Source organism: Callospermophilus lateralis, chromosome 6, assembly GCF_048772815.1.
Source record: "Callospermophilus lateralis isolate mCalLat2 chromosome 6, mCalLat2.hap1, whole genome shotgun sequence".
Classification (NCBI taxonomy): Eukaryota; Metazoa; Chordata; class Mammalia; order Rodentia; family Sciuridae; genus Callospermophilus; species Callospermophilus lateralis.
In genome coordinates this window covers 118,321,324-118,337,458 of record NC_135310.1, presented here as the reverse complement: position 1 = coordinate 118,337,458, position 16,135 = coordinate 118,321,324, and the positions used below count along the sequence as shown (strand labels likewise).

Here is a 16,135-nt window from a genome sequence, read left to right as displayed (position 1 = left end):
TGTGAATAAATGAGATCGTCTAGGAGAATGCAGGAAGGAGAAGGGAAGAGGTCCCATGCCCAGGCCTTAAAGAACTGCATCCTATGGATGGAGGTACATACAATGGATACAGAGAAGGAACTGCCAGGGAAGTCCTTGGACCAGTAGAAATGTTGATATAGAAGGAGAGTGTTTAGTAAAGGGGAAGTGGTAGTCATATTAGTTGCTAACCTGAAAAGTGGTCATTGGACTTGATAACAGAGGTCATTAATGTCCTTGAAAAACAGCAGTTTGGGGGCTGGGGATGTGGCTCAAGTAGTAGCGTGCTCGCCTGGCATGGGTACGGCCCAGGTTCGATCCTCAGCACCACATACAAACAAAGATGTTGTATCTGCCGAAAACTAAAATGTAAATAAAATATTTAAAAAAGAAAAACAGGGCCTGGGGATGTGGCTCAAGTGGTAGCGTGCTCGCCTGGCATGCGTGCGGCCCGGGTTTGATCCTCAGCACCACATACAAACAAAGATGTGTCTGCTGAAAACTAAATAATAAATATTAAAAAATTCTCTCTCTCTCTCTCTCTCTCTTAAAAAAAAAATAAAAAATAAACAGCAGCTTAAATGGAATGGATTGAAGGAAGAATGGGAATTGAGGAAATGAGTCAGTCGTGTAGATCTGTGCTTTCCAATACTTTAGGAGCTGTGTAAATCACCTGGAGATCTTGACAAAAATGTAGATTCTCCTTTAGGGTGCGAGGTTCTGCATTTCTGATGTTCTCTCAGATGATGCCAATGCTAGTAGTCCATGGAGCACAGATGTATAGCAGATGTATAGTCTAGTGGTTCTTATACTTTAGTGTGTGTGAAATTAAATAAAGGGGTATTTCTTATAAATTCACAGTGAAACTGATGATACTGGTTCCCATACTTCGGGAGTTTCTGGTATAGGTAACTTTTTTTTTTTTTTTTTTTTGAGAATATTGAGATGTGTGGCCATCAAGGGAAGTTTTTGTTGAGGATAGAGAATAACTAGAGTATATTTATGCTGGTAAGAATGATACAGCCAGACACAGTGGCACATGCCTGTAATCCCAGTGACTCAGGAGGCTAAGGCATGAGGATCCAAAGTTCAAGGCCAACCTCAGTACATTAGTGAGACTTAGCGAGACCCTGTCTCAAAATAAATAAAAAGGGCTGCTAATGTAGCTTAGTGGTAAATTGTCCCTGGATTCAATCTTCAGTACCCCCCCCCAAAAAAAAAAGTAATAAAGAAGTGAAGTCCCTTGAAGATAAGGGGGATGGTCCGAAGTATGTATTGGTCTTTGATAAGGAAGGCATGTGTCCTTTGTTCTAGCAGAAGGGCAGATTGGTCTAAGTGCTGTGTGTTTATAGATTTGGTGATGGACAGATGGAACTCTCCTCTGATGGTTTCTGTTTTCCCATTGAAGGCAAGGGTACCTCTTAAGGGAAGTGGTTGAGTTGGAGGTTTGTGAGAGAAGATGTCAAATGATCAGTCTGAAGTACAAAAATGAACTCACTAGAAAAGAGTGGCACTATTGAGAGCATATTTGAAGTTAAGGTCAGAAGTTTAAAATGCAGCCAGTTGTGTGCTGTTTTGTTCCTTTTATCTTAAATCACAGTTAGTTCCTTGGATTTGGACATGGGGAATTAAATGCTTCTAAGATTAGACTTTATCCAGTGAGTATGTGGGGTTGGGGGGAGAGAGGTACAAGTAGCAATTATCATCATTGAGCAAGAAAGGAAATGAGGACAGGAGAGGGCTGAAGGATGGAAACAAGCAATGATGATTAGGTCAACAAATTGCCTAGCCAAGGTACAAGTGAACTAAGGAGAGGAGGATTGTGATAGGAAAAGAGTTTTGTAGGCAGGGCACTTTTTGGTGGGGAGGGAGACTTGGGGAGTGACTGTGAAGATGGTTGGATGAGGTGGAGTTTCCTAGAATGGTCAGGAAACAGGAGGTTGGATACGCCCTCCACCTGGAGGCTGAAGCTGCCAGGAGTAATGACGAAAGTTGGAAGTGGAAAGAGACTTTCAGATGGGAACTCTTTTTGGTGAATGATGGAAAATTCCAGGTCAGTAGATAACAGCAGCGGAGAGAGGTGGTTTATCAGGGCTGTGAGCAGAGGCCTTTAGAAAACAGTTGGAAAGTAGTGGTCTTGAAGTGGTGCTAGTTGGCAAGGAAGACACCCAGCCTGCCTGCTAGCCCTGAAACAAGCTGGCTGGGCGAGCGCTCCCCCTCTGATGGAGGGCTGTGAAAGAGGAGTGTCTGCAAGATGCAGCCTCATCTCACAAGGAGGCAGGAAAGTTCAGAAAAGAGGTTGAAGGTTTACAGGACTGTATCATGAATTGGGAGTTGAAGATTGGAGGGCATAGGCAAGGTCGGAGAGTAAAGGGAGAGGAACAGCTGGAGTACTTAGAGCGGTGAGAGGAAGTTTGGTGTCAATTTGGTGATCATAGATGACCAGAAAGTCTTAGGTACCCATTAGACTGAGATATGAGGAATGATGGAATTAGCTCAATTTCCAAAAATACACATCGTGTTTCTTGCTGTAGCTGTCCTGCATGGTCCAGCCTCTGCCGGCTTCTGACCTCATTCCCTGTGCTCTCCCCTGGCTCTCTGAGCGCTGCTCACACAGCCTGCCATGCTCTGTCTACCTTTGTTTCTTTTTCCATTTGTTTCTTTGCACTTGCTCTTACAAGACATCTTAGCCAAGTGATTAAAAGCATAGAGCTCCAGATTCAGTCTCTGTGCTTTACCACCCTTTAAAACCTCTTTGTGCTCACTGTCCTTGTTTGTGAGTGAGGGAATGACAATACTTACTTTACAGGGGTGTTGAGGGATTAAAAGAGCTAATTTAAGAAAATAATATAAAGGGCTCAGAATAGTTTCTTTTATGTAGTAAAGATGCAGAATGTTGATTTTTATCATTATTTCTTGTGCTCAAAGCTCATTTTCACACACATGGTTAATGCTGGTTTTAGTTCAGTTCTAAGCACAAGTGTCCTTCCTCAGACATCCTAGTTAAAGTAGTGTAACTGCACTGGCTTCCGGTCATTCTTTCACTCTTTCTCCCATCAACATTTCATTCTGTTGCAACACCCATCACTATCTGAAATTATTTTATTGTTCTCCCGGTCTCCTCTCTCCCTAGAGCAGGGATTTGTTGGTTTGTTTCTTACTGTATCTCACCCTCTAGAAAGTGCCAAGAACTTTGTAAGTGCACAGGAAATATTAGTACCAGCTCATTTTTCTGAAAACAGTATTTTCTAAAGCCTTTACTCTGATCGTCAGCTTATGGTGGCAGATGAAGTGAGGCCCAGGCAGAGGAGACAGAAAAGCCAATACTGTGATTATCAATCTGCTGGCTTATTTGGATCAATTGACTCCCTGTTTTTGTGAAGTTTATTAGAACAGAGCCACACCTGCTTTTTAGCTTATTATCTGGCTGTTTTCCAGCTATAAACAACCACACCTGAGCCATGATGACAGGCCTTGGGCTGCACGGTGTCTGGCCCTTTAGTGAAAAAATTTGCCAACCACTGATTTAGATGCATGAAAAAGGAAACACCAAAAATAATAGAAGCTGTCTTTGGATAGTGAGATTATAGGTATTTTTGTTTTCTCCCCCCTTTTTCTATTTTGTTTAGACCCATTTAATTTGGAAATGAAATAATTTTATAAATATTCAAAAATAGTATTTAGAGCACTTTTAATGGTGGGACTTTTTTTTCCCCCCTTTTCTCCTCTTTAGTGCTGCTTTTGACACAAAAACTGGGTTACGTGTGGCAGTGAAGAAGCTGTCCAGACCATTTCAGTCCATCATTCATGCCAAAAGGACCTACAGAGAGCTGCGGTTACTTAAACATATGAAACATGAAAATGTAAGTTATTCATTCAACGAAGATATAGTCTGTTCTTGGAGTAGACTGGAAAAATTATGATTTAATTCCTGCCAGTGGAAATACATTGGAGTGCATTGAAGTTTGGGTCCTGCTTCTCCGGGTGCTGTGTGTTAGTGGCCACTGGGTTGTCAAGTCAGAGTCTTGAAATAAAAATGGTGCATGGTGCATCTTCCTGGAGTTCTAGTTTTACCCAAAGATTTTTAGAGGGAAAGCTTTTTTTTTTTTTTTAAAGTTGTACATTATAAAGTACTACACAAATTTCTTAGGAATGTTTTAAAGATATTAAAAAGGAAATTTGTTTACTCTTTGCCTGGTTTGCTTAAGGCTATGTTATCAATGTGGGGGGTTCATGGCTATTTGCTGTTGACATGGATTATTTTAGTAAAAAAATTTGAGGAAATGCTTTGATTCACTGAAAGTTCTATTAAAGATGGCTATTTTATGTGTGCCCTCAGCTCTGTGTATTCATAGATTAAACCAACCACAAATAGAAAATATTCTGGAGAAAAAAAGATTTGAACTCTAATGAACACATGCAGACTTTTTTGTTATTCCCTAAACAATACAGTAAGGCTGGGGGTATAGCTCAGTTGGTAGAGTCCTTGCCTTGCATGCACAAGGCCTTGGGTTCAATCCCCAGCACCAAACAAAACAAAAGAAAAACAAAAAACAGTATAACAACTATTTACATAGTATTTACTTTAGGATTATAGGTAATGTAGAGATGATCTTAAAAGTAGATGGGAGGATATGAACAGGTTGCACCATGCCATTTTATAGAAGGAGTGTGGGCATCTGCAGATCTTGGTAACCATGGGAGGACGGTGGTTGTCCTCTACAAGGGATGACTGTATAGTACTTTGATATTATAATTTTTCTTTTTAACCTTCAAGAGACTTTTATTCTAATAAATGTCACATAATTATTTAAGTTAAATATAAACTTTTTCTTTTCTACCAAGTAATTTGAGAACAATGCCCTTTTGCAAAGGAGTGATTGTAAGTCCTAATATGGCAAATCAGTAGATGTAATTGAATTATTAACTGAAAGTGAAAAACTGTTGATGAATGTCACTTAATTTTTTGACTTTCAAAATCAAGAAGAATTTCTGTGACTGCTGTATAAAAGGTACTATAAAACTTGTAACATTGTAGAAACAAGGGCCAGAAAGATGTTGAGTCATTGGCCCTATTGGTTACTGCGCACAAAAAAAAAAAATTCAAAATCTGGGAATTCAGAATCTTTCTTTTTTAATGATCGAACTTTTTTCTCCACAGTAAGGGGGGGCGGGGACATAGGTTAGGGGATACTTGATTAGTATACATTTGTCTCATTGATGCAAGTTCTTTCTAATTTGAGAACATGAAGACTTAACATTTGTGATTACATTATGGATGCTTTTTTTTAAACAGCTGTATCTTTTTGTTCCATGTTTTATTTTGAGTACATGCTATTAAGAAAATCCTTTTTCTACAGGTAACCTCTGTTCCTAATCGTGATTTTTATGAGCAGCTGTTTGCAGATCTGGGTTTTTAAAAAGTTCAGTACAGAAAGCTGGGCACAGTGGTGCACACCTGTGATCCCAGAGACCTGGGAGGCTGAGGCAGGAGTATCCCAAGTCAGAGGCCAACCTGGGCAACTGAACATGACCCTTTCTCAAAATTAAATATAAAAAGAGGACTGCGCATGTGACTTGGTGACAGAGCTGCCCTGGGTGTAATCCTCAGCACTGCAGGATGGGCCAGTTTAATGCAGAGCTGCAGCCTTCCTAATCATGACATGTTTACAAGAAGTCGAGATATGTGGAAAAAGCTGGCAGGGGAAAGTTTATTCCCAGGTCTGCATAAAATCAAAGTGGCCTGGCAGCTTAACTGATGTGTTTACATTTGGTTTATAACACATTTGAATGTGTATGCTGTTTTTCATTACACATTAATTAATGTGACAGAGACAGTGTTACAGTTTTTTAAGTAAGAAGAATATTTCAAAAATGGAATGCAAGCTGAACATTTATGGAACCCCCAAATACCTCCAGAGGCTGAAGTATCTCACTGATGCTAATTTAAGAACATCTGGTTTAGGAGATTACCAGTTCATTACTTCATTATCTTGTTTTTTTCATATAAATAGTTTTAGCCAGTGTTTAAGACAAAAATTATTTTGGGTTCTCTGAATCTACCTGCTTTGGTTTTTCTAGTAATCATAAAAAATAACCATCTTTAGTTTAGGGTTTTTTGTTTTTTTTTTTTTTTAACTTGTAGATGGACACAATGCCTTTATTTTATTTATTGATTGAACCCAGTGCCTCGCACCTGCTAGACAAGCTACAGCCCCAGCCCCATCTTTAATTTTTAGTGTTTAAATTTTCTGTAATGAGATACTTTGATATATTACATGATACTGGGCTAGTTCTATTTGGATTATAATTTGCTTGTAGAGGTATAGGGGGCCACAGAATGATAGGATACAATTATTCTAATTTAGGAAAGACTATAGGAGTCTTAGGAGGGTTGTTGGGGCTGGGGTTGTGGCTCAGTGGTAGAGTGTTTGCCTAGCACGTGTGAGGCACTGGGTTTGATTCTCAGCACCACGTATAAGTAAATAAATAAAGGTCAATCAACAACTAAAAAAAAAATTTTTTTTAAAAGAGGGCTGATGGTATTAGAAAAACAGGATTTTAATTTATATAAATTGTTTTCTAAGCAGCTTGCTTATTAGCTATCCATCTTTTTTATATTAAGATGTTTAGGTTCTATCAGTAGAGGGTCATCTAAACTTAGATATTAGTGACTTGTATTTATGAACAAAAGAAGGCACATAGTTGAATGTCTCATAGTTCTCTATTCTCTTGACACATTTGAAGCGGGGGTGAGAAGAGGCCAGAAGACTTTGACTTCATGAAGAACATTTTCTGCCTTGTAGTCTGTTCTGTCAACATCTGTGAGGTGCTTACAATGTAAAAGTAGTTTTACACAGTGAAGAACCAAGTCTTCTAGTAGATTTAATTGAGGATTTTTCAAAGGAATCTTCTCCTACATCCTCCTCCTCTTCATTATACTTTTTCTTTATTATTATTATTTTTTTAATGACTGCTTTGAGTCGCCATCTGGTTTTTAGCTAGATGCTCGGCCTCCAAAGGTAGCCGTCCCAATAGCTTGAAACTCTTGAAAACTTTGTTGGTGACAGATTTTTTTAGGGGCCAGATACATATGTAATCTTTTACACAGATATGCCTCTGACCTCAGGGGTAGTTCATCTTGAGTTATTTCTATCAGTGATAACAATGACAACCACACAGTTATTACATAGGTGACTGGAGTTAGGGGATGACTACTGTGACTGATAGTTCCTCTGAACAAAGTCAGCTGGCCCATTCTTGATTGAACTCTTGACCTTGCCTCATTAACACCTGCTCTAAGGGGTGATTAGAAGCAGATTGCCAGCTGCATCCTTTTGCTGTCTGGGCAGTTACTTAGAAAGATTGCCAACTTATGTGCCTTGAGATCTGTACATCTTAAATTAAAAATAATTATGGGAATTCTTCCAGAAGTTTTATTGGGGAAGCTTAGATTTGACCTTACTGTGATTAACCCTGTGGTTGTTTTGTTGTGGTTATTTTAAAAGATATTAAATATTGCCTTTGTAGAGTTTGTTTATTTGGGGGTGTGTGCCAATTTAATAAAAATGTATTATTTCTATGTGTCATCCTTTGGATTATTATAGGATGATCATTAGAAATATTTGTTGCATAAGTATCAAAAATGTACATTCTAAAAATTTCATTCCTAGGTTACTTTTAGGTGACTGAAACCAGATAATGGCAGGATTAAGGGGATAGGCTAATTGAAAGGGAATTTCCATTTAAGAAGTGAAAAATTAATATATATGGAATATTTCTAAAGTGTTCTCCAGATAAAGCTGAGAAGCCTATGTTTTGCAATATTTTCCTTAGGATTTGTACTTCATAAATACAATTAATGTAAGAAAGGTATTTTGTAAAAGCTCACATCCCACCCCCCCAATGTCACTGGTAGAGCACTTGCCTATCATGTGCGGGGCCCTGGAAATTTTTAGAATGTACATTTATGATACTTATGCAACAAATATTTCTAATGATCATCCTATAATAATCCAAAGGATGACACATAGAAATAATACATTTTTATTAAATTGGCACACAATCCCCAGCACCACAAAGCAAACAAATAAACAGAAAATACTTTGATGTAACTTGGGTAGTTTCATACTGTTGTTGTTTTGGTGTGCTTGTGTTAAATACATTAAATATTGTAAATATTTTCCTTTTTAGGAAATTAGATTTTGATAGGGTGTTTTTATTAGTCTGCTTTTCTGTATTATTTTTCCAAGGCAGTGTTAGGTGTACATCTTAAAATTAAATCATATAAATCATACAAAGCTTTTCGCTTTCTTATAGCAAATCATTTGAATAGTTTAGCTTTACATTTCAAATTCTGTTACTGGAAGTAGCTGCTTCAAAAACTTGCTCATGTGTGTCATACTTTGTAATTTTTAATGAAATTCTATGGGTTATGATCACTGTGTATGTAGGCAATCCTCAGCTTGTTAGTCCCTTGCCCTAGTCACCTTCAGATACCTTGTCTATTTAATCTTCCCCACAGTACTGTGAAAATAAGCAATGAAGCTCCATGCTTTTAATTTGAGGTAAATGGAGCTCAGAAACCAAATTCATTACCAAATATTAATGTTCAAATATGGTATATAGAAATAATAAATACAGCATATACAAATATTATTGAATAATAAGGGCATGAAAAATAAGTTAAGTAGATGTTAAGTAGAAAGGTAGGAAATATAAATTTATGCACAGTATAATCCCAATTTAACTTATGCACATCAGAAGAATCAAAGAAAATATCACAAAGTGTTAAGGATTGTTATAATGGCTTACCATTATAGGCAGTTTTGGTTTTCTTGCATATAATTGTGTGGTGAAGGGTCTGAAAAGTGACTCTGTGTCTTTCCTTTGGAACAATTTGCATAGACTTAAAAAGCTATCCTTGAATTCCAAGGACCTCCTCATCTCTTCCCCTTCAGGTTCAGGTTGTATGATTGGATTTGTTTTTAAAAGTTGATATTTGGGGTTGGGGTTGTGGCTCAGTGGTATAGCACTTACCTAGCACGTGTGAGGCCCTGGGTTCAATCCTCAGCATAATAAATAAATAAAATAAAGGTAAATAAATAAAATAAAAGTTTTTTTTTGTTTTTTTTTAAAGTTGATATTTGGATGAGTGAAGTAGCATCCTACTTAGTATTATTTTTCATGATAGTGTTAAAAATAAAAATTTTATTTTTTTTATGACAGTGTTTTGAGTATTTTGTCTTACTTTTGGAGGTATTTGTTTAACTTGATTGTTTAGAGTAACATATAAGTGAAGCCACAGTCATGGTTTGGTTTTCATGAGGGTCGTTTAGCTTTTGTTCATTTCATATCTAGACAGCCTTAAAACTGGCTGGGCATATTACAAATAAATTATGGTATTTCTTGTTTTTAGTGTCTAATTTTGTTGAAATGAGCAGTCTGGGTTTTCAGTGGAACTGGTGAAACTGGGGGGTACTGTATGTGATTAAATCAGTATTATAAATCTATGACCAGAAAAATCTGCTCAAAGACATATGTTACTGAGTATTGCATAGCTCCTTGCTTTATCCTTTTATAAAGATAGTCTTTTCCTTTTTCATTTTAAAATTATTTGATCTCAATATCTGATAATAATTAAGAAATTTATCTTAGATTATTAGAATAACATCAACAGTATACTGAGATAATACTTTTTTAAAATGTCGGTTTTGTAGGCAATAATTCTATGAAATATGTTTTAAAAAAACAAAATACTATGATAATAACTGGAGGAGCATGACTTTTTTCCTGTTTGTTTGTTCATTAGACTTAATACATACATAAGGCAGGAATCCTAAATTCTGTTGCCTTCAGAGAAACTACTGACTTATGTGACCAAATTTTAAAAAATCAAGACTTTAGATGACAAAGTAGAATAGACAGTTGGAGTTATTAAGTATATGATGCTGTGATTTTATTAATTTAGGTGACTAGATTTGGAATTTATCCAATGTAAAACCATTTAAGACCTGATAGGTATTATAAATTCAATATTTATTTACTGTAAAATATTTATGTTCTTTTAAATAGGTGATTGGTCTGTTGGATGTGTTTACACCTGCAAGATCTCTGGAGGAATTCAATGATGTGTGAGTATATCTTTTGCATTTGCCTTCCTCAGCTGGAGGAGGATTAGCAACCTGTTTCTGTTCCTGAATCATTTAGTAGTTATACAGGACTTCAACAGATTCTTCATTCTTGTTATCCAGCTCTTTGTGGGTTTGGGGTAGATACAGAAGATGCATATTATGTGTGGCACATTTTAATGTTTTCATCATTTCAGGTTTTTGTATCCCATTTGGAGAGTCCTTACAAAAGTTCCATGGAGAAGAGGGTAGAGGGGGTTCCCCCTGTGACTTTTCTTCTCAAATTGCCTGTCCTAACTTTCAGAGGTACTCTTCAAGAAATGTAATGGAGCCTAGTTCCATATAAGCTTTTTGCTCTTTTATCCTATGTGCATGGGGAAATAATACTAGAACCACATGCTGATCTTTGAGGTGTTAAGATTTTTGCACCAGGACAAGGGCATACCCTACAAGTTGAGAAAGATTTCTCCAAATTTTGTGACTATTGTTTTAACCTGGGATCCCCTAGAACATGGAGCTTGAAAGTTTGAGGAACCACGAGGGGAAGGCTAGGTAAAATGAAATAGGGAAGAAGAGAAAGGTGCTACAAGAATACGTTAATTTGGTCCACTTGGGCAACTGGACTGGAAACTGCCAGCATTCGAGAAGCTATACATACTGTATCTCAGATGGGGAGCATTCATCTACTGGCTCCTGATCCCATTGTCCAGCTGTGCTCATGAGTGCAAGACACATCCAAGCAGATGTTCCCATCGTGTACGAACCCTCTGCTAGTGTTGTTCTCTCCAGTATCTGAATTACCTACCTTGCCTCTCCCCAGTTCATAGATGTCATAAGAGAGACAGAACACCTTTAATACAGATTTATTATTATTTATTTATGCTTCTTTTGAAATTTTGACATTCCTAAGTGGAAAGGATGATTATTGTAAAAGCCAAAACAGAATTGTAGATCATGACTGCTTTTCCTTAACCCATGTTAGCTTTCTGTCACTAAAACAGAATGCCTGATTAACTTATAAAGAGAAAAGGTTTATTTTGGCTCATGGTTTTAGTAGTTATGATTTATGGTCAGGAGGACCCATTGCTTTTAGGCATCTGGTGGTCGTTCCTCTGGATGGCAGTGGTGGGGAGTATATGTTAGAGCAAAAGTGCTCATCTCATGGCTAGAAAGCAGAAGAGGAAGGGACTGGGGTCCCACGGTTTCCTTCAAGGGCATGTTCCAGTAACCTAAAGACCTCCCACTAGCCCCCATCTCTTAAAGGTTGTACTGTTTCCTAATAGTGCCACCCTGGGGTCCAAGCCTTTAACACTTGGGCCTTTTGGGGCCATTTAACATCCAAACTATAGCACTTCCCATTGCCGCCAGTGCAGAACCTAACCTTTTCTCCCCAGTCTTATCCTGTGCTGTGTATAAACACCATTTGATCCTTTCCCACAAAACAAATTGGGGAATATGCTTAAGCTCATAAGTTCTTTCTATGGAAATTGTGGGGAAAAAGAAATGAAGAAGATGAAATGGTAGGAGGAGGAAAGGTAGCTAATTTCCCCTCCATTAGAATTTACTTGGGGGGCTGGGGCTGTAGCTCAGTGGTAGAGTGCCTGCCTAGCATGCATGAGGCACTGGGTTCGATCCTCAGCACCACATAAAAATAAACAAACAAAATAAAGGTATTCTTCCATCTACAACTACAATTTTTTTTTTTTTTTTTTTAATACTTGAAACATGGTATGACGAGGAGAGGACAGAGCAGAATTTGGTCCACTCACAAGACCCCTTAGCTACATTAACCTTAAATCTGCTGATGTAAGTTTAAGAAACAAGCAAAGGAAAAAATAGGCAATAATAAGCTGTGTTTCTTGCAGTCCTCTTTGGCACCATAATGGAGGCTTCCAAATATTACTGAATGCTACCCAGAGGCATGTATGACACAAATTGTTGAGATCTGCTGCTGGCTATGCTTGGAAAAGAGAATGTTGCAAAATAATGTTTTTCGATGTTCTAACACGGTAGTAAAGCAACGTGTTTGTGAGTTACTTTGGAAAACATTTGAGTAAGGTCTGAGCTCTATCCCAAATTTTAAATTTAATAAAGATGTATTTATTTGACCAAATAAAGAAAACATGATTTGCTGGCTTGGGCAAATATTGAAGTTTGGTTTAATTAGGTATTCTGGAAATGGATTATAACACCTGTGGCTTCTTCATCCAAATGAGGGCTCACCAACTACATTAAAGTTGTATTGATTCATATATCCATCCACTCATTCAACAAGCACCATAGCTGCTGAGTTGGCATCAGCTTTTTTCACTCAACTCTAGCAACAACTAAGTTCATCTCTTGGAAGTAAATCTCAGTACTACTTGTTGGTTACTGACTATAGTGCAAATTACCTAGCAGTTGGTGGGAACAAGCTCAGAGCCCTGGGTGAAACATTCAGAATATTTTTGAATTCCAAGTTACCGATTGGCTGTATGACCTTGGAAAGTCACTTTACCTCTTTAGGCCCCATTGACTTCCCTGTGAAATAGTAAAAAATGAGGCAGTTGATTCCTGATCCCAGAAAACCTCTGAAAATAGAATGATGAGTATAATAGAATGTATATATAATATACATTTATATATAAATATACATGTATATATTATATATATATAATAGAATATATAATAGAATGTATGAGTATATAGAATAATAATAATAGAATGATGAGCTTGCTGTTAAAAAATGTCTTATTTACCTTTTGTGATGTTTGTGTCACTGAAAAAAAAAATAGTGCTTTTCTAAGATTGTAGCTATTTCAGTGTTTTCTGGAGTTGTTTTAGAATTTTTTTGGGTTTGTTCAGTATTTGTTGTTGTCTTGTTTCTGGTGATGCTAGGGATCAAACCCAGGGCCTCACACATGCTAGGCAAGTGCTCTACCACTGATCCAGGCACTTGATGCCCCCAAAGTCATTTTAGAATATGTGTAAGAGACTAAACAACTTTATTTACAATTGTAGGCTTTGCAAATTGAACTATCTTCAAGGCTAAACAAATAACATAAATGAGGCTCAGTGTTATATAACTGTGAGTGGTGGAGTTTGTGGTAAAATATATCTATACCTCCTAAAAGCATTCAAATTCACATTAAAACAAAACGAACAAAACCCACTCTTCTGGCCAAACCAAACACATTGAAGGCTAGAGCATTCTGCACACTGCCAGATTTACAGCAGACTGTAATTTTGAACATGGATTTTCTGTACTAATTAGCAAATCTCTAATTACTTTTCAGATGTATGGTTCACTTTTAATCATGTGTTTTGTGTATTTGTGCCTTTATGTTTCAGTTAACACTTTCATTTTATCACACAATTTAAATTTTTACCAAGTTTTAAATTTCTAGGTTAAGATGTACCCTGAATTTGTAAGACTCTACCTTTGAGAGAGGAACAATAGGTAGTGAGTTTTGTTCATTAGGAACAATGTATAGTTACTTAATCTAATAAATGAAGATAGTGTTTGGAAAATGCAGAGTTAAAAGATGAGACTAACAAGTGCACTTGACTGCTATATGGTATGGTTGTATAGGTGGCAAATTTATATAAAGATATATCTAGATTTTTTTTAAATGATTGCAAATCATTGAATGGCTCTTGAATGGCAATATTTGTAAGGAGGCTACAAATACGTATATGTGCATATTTGTGCTATAAATATTTAGTTATCAGTAGATATGTAAAAGTTTTAAATAGCCAGTATTCAGACCTATGCTCAGTATTAAGTTACAATTTTTCCCAATAATAGTATTGCCACCCCCACACTTTTTTCTTCTTTAATGCAGTACTGGGGATCAAACCAGGGCCTTCACTGTTCTCCAGAACTGTTTCTTCTTACAAAACTAAAACTCTATACTTGTTAACTCCCACAGTTCTAGGAGTTCTTTATATATTTTAAATATTAACCCCTTCCCAGATATATGAGTTGGCAAATATTTTTTCTTATTCTATGGGTCACATTTTCACTTTGTTAATTGTATCCTTGATAAGCAAAATTTTAAAAACTTGATACAGTCCCACTTGTTGATTTTTACCTGTATTTTTGGTGCCATATTCAATAAATCATATGCAAATCCAACAAAACAAAAACAACTACAAAAGAAACAAAACCAAGGGCCTTGAGCATGCTAGGCACTTGCTGTACCACTGAGCTACATCCCCTTGCCTCTTCCTACTATAGTGGTTTTCTGATCAAGCAGTGGAAAGCTTTGAGACTATTTATGGAAACTGTTCTCTCAGATTTCAGAAAAACTGTTGTCATAGGTTAGTGAAAATTAGTCTTCTGCCACTTTTCCCCTGTTTTGCACCTTTCCATTCCAGGGAATTTCTTACATTGAATTCTTTATCTCTGCTTCATTCTCTAAGAGCAAAATGGAATGAGTAGCGTCTTGGATCCTGCGATCTTGAGAAAATCTACAACAGCCCACTCAACAGCCTTGGTTGTAGTGAATGCTGGTAGGGCTCATGATCCCCCAGCTCAGCCTCCCACCTACTAAAAATGATTGTTCAACTAATAAGTTAGCCTTTCATTTCAATATAAATGGAATTGGTAAAGGGAATTCTAGATTTACATTTTATTGATTGTATTCAATAAGTATTTGAACATCCACCTTAGCTAGTCATAGTATTATGACTAGCATAAGGAATACAACAATCCTGATCATTGAGTTGAGGCCCTTCACGGAAGAGAAGAACAATTTAAAAGATAGAACGAAATACAGTGTGGTAAGTTCAGAGAGGTCCTGCTTGATTTGATCCTGTGCACCCTCATCTAGTCTCATGTAACCTTCTTTCTGTCCTCTCTCCATTCTGATCTCTTTGGCTTCTTGTTCTTCCTTGGATACAAACAACCACATTCCCAATGGGACCTCAGTGCTGGTTTCTAACCATGGTCTGCAACACTTTTTCTCACATACCTACATGACTGGCTCCTTTATTTCCTTCAGGACCCTACTCAAGGATCTTTTCCTCAGAAGCTTTTTCCCTTTTTTTTTTTTTTTTGCCACCTGCTGTCACTGTCTACTTCTTGCCCTGCTTTGTTCCTTTTTTTTTTTTTGGATACTATGGATTGAACCCAGGGGTGCTTAACCACTGAGCCACATCCTTAGCCCTTTTTGAATTTTATTTAGAGACAGGGTCTTACTGAGTTGCTTAGGTCCTCATTAAGTTGCTGAGGCTGGCTTTGAACTTGCGATACTCCTGCCTCAGCCTCGCTAGCTGTTGGGATTACAGGCATGGGCTATGTCGCCCCACTCCTGCTTTGTTCTTAGCAAATTTTACCATCATGTATTTATTCTTGTCTGTCTCCTTCCTCTGCTTGTGAACTCAATTTGTTTTCTTCTTTGCTAAATTGTTACTACTTAGAACAATAACAGGCACTCAACTGTTGTTGGCTGAGCAGATGAATGTGAGAATTGCCATAATAGGGCAGTTACGGAGTGCTATTGGAACTCATAGTATGGCCATCTCCCCACATGGGGTGTCTTCAGGGAGCCTTGGCAAAAAAAAAAAAAAAAAAAAAAAAATGCATACCCTGAGTTTGAAGGTGAAGTGGGAGTTGGAGAGGTAGGAGAAAAATGCAAGTTCATCCAGTGGCCAAGAGAGACCCCTGGGCAAAGATGGTATCTACGGCTGGAAGGAAAAGAGTTGGATATGGCAAAAGATAAAGCTGGAATGGGGAAGGACTAGGTCATTTGGGGCTTTATACCCTAAGCCTTAGTAAGGAGGTTGTCCAGAGAAGACATCAAAGGGCAGTAAGCATTGAGGGTGGGATTGAGAAAAAGGATGAAAGCTCTTACTTTTCTGAGGTATGACTTAATTAAAATCTTCTCTCTCCTCCTCACACAACACACTCCATAATGGAAGAAAAGGACTTAATTTTAGCAGAGGCAGTTTTTCCTCTTAGATCCTTATTAACACAGTAGAAATCTTTTTGGATGAGTATACCA

General features: G+C 37.4%; 1 protein-coding gene across 5 annotated transcripts in view; it reads left to right on the top strand.

Moving 5' to 3' along the window:
• Positions 1-16,135, top strand: part of Mapk14 (mitogen-activated protein kinase 14) — a 73,643-nt gene that overhangs the window by 24,320 nt on the left and 33,188 nt on the right. For all 5 annotated transcript variants that reach the window (XM_076858833.2, XM_076858832.2, XM_077109664.1 and 2 more), the window contains exons 2-3: positions 3,752-3,881; positions 10,093-10,151. In XM_076858833.2, coding sequence (XP_076714948.1) covers positions 3,752-3,881; positions 10,093-10,151 — 189 coding nt within the window. The remainder of the gene's footprint in view (positions 1-3,751; positions 3,882-10,092; positions 10,152-16,135) is intronic.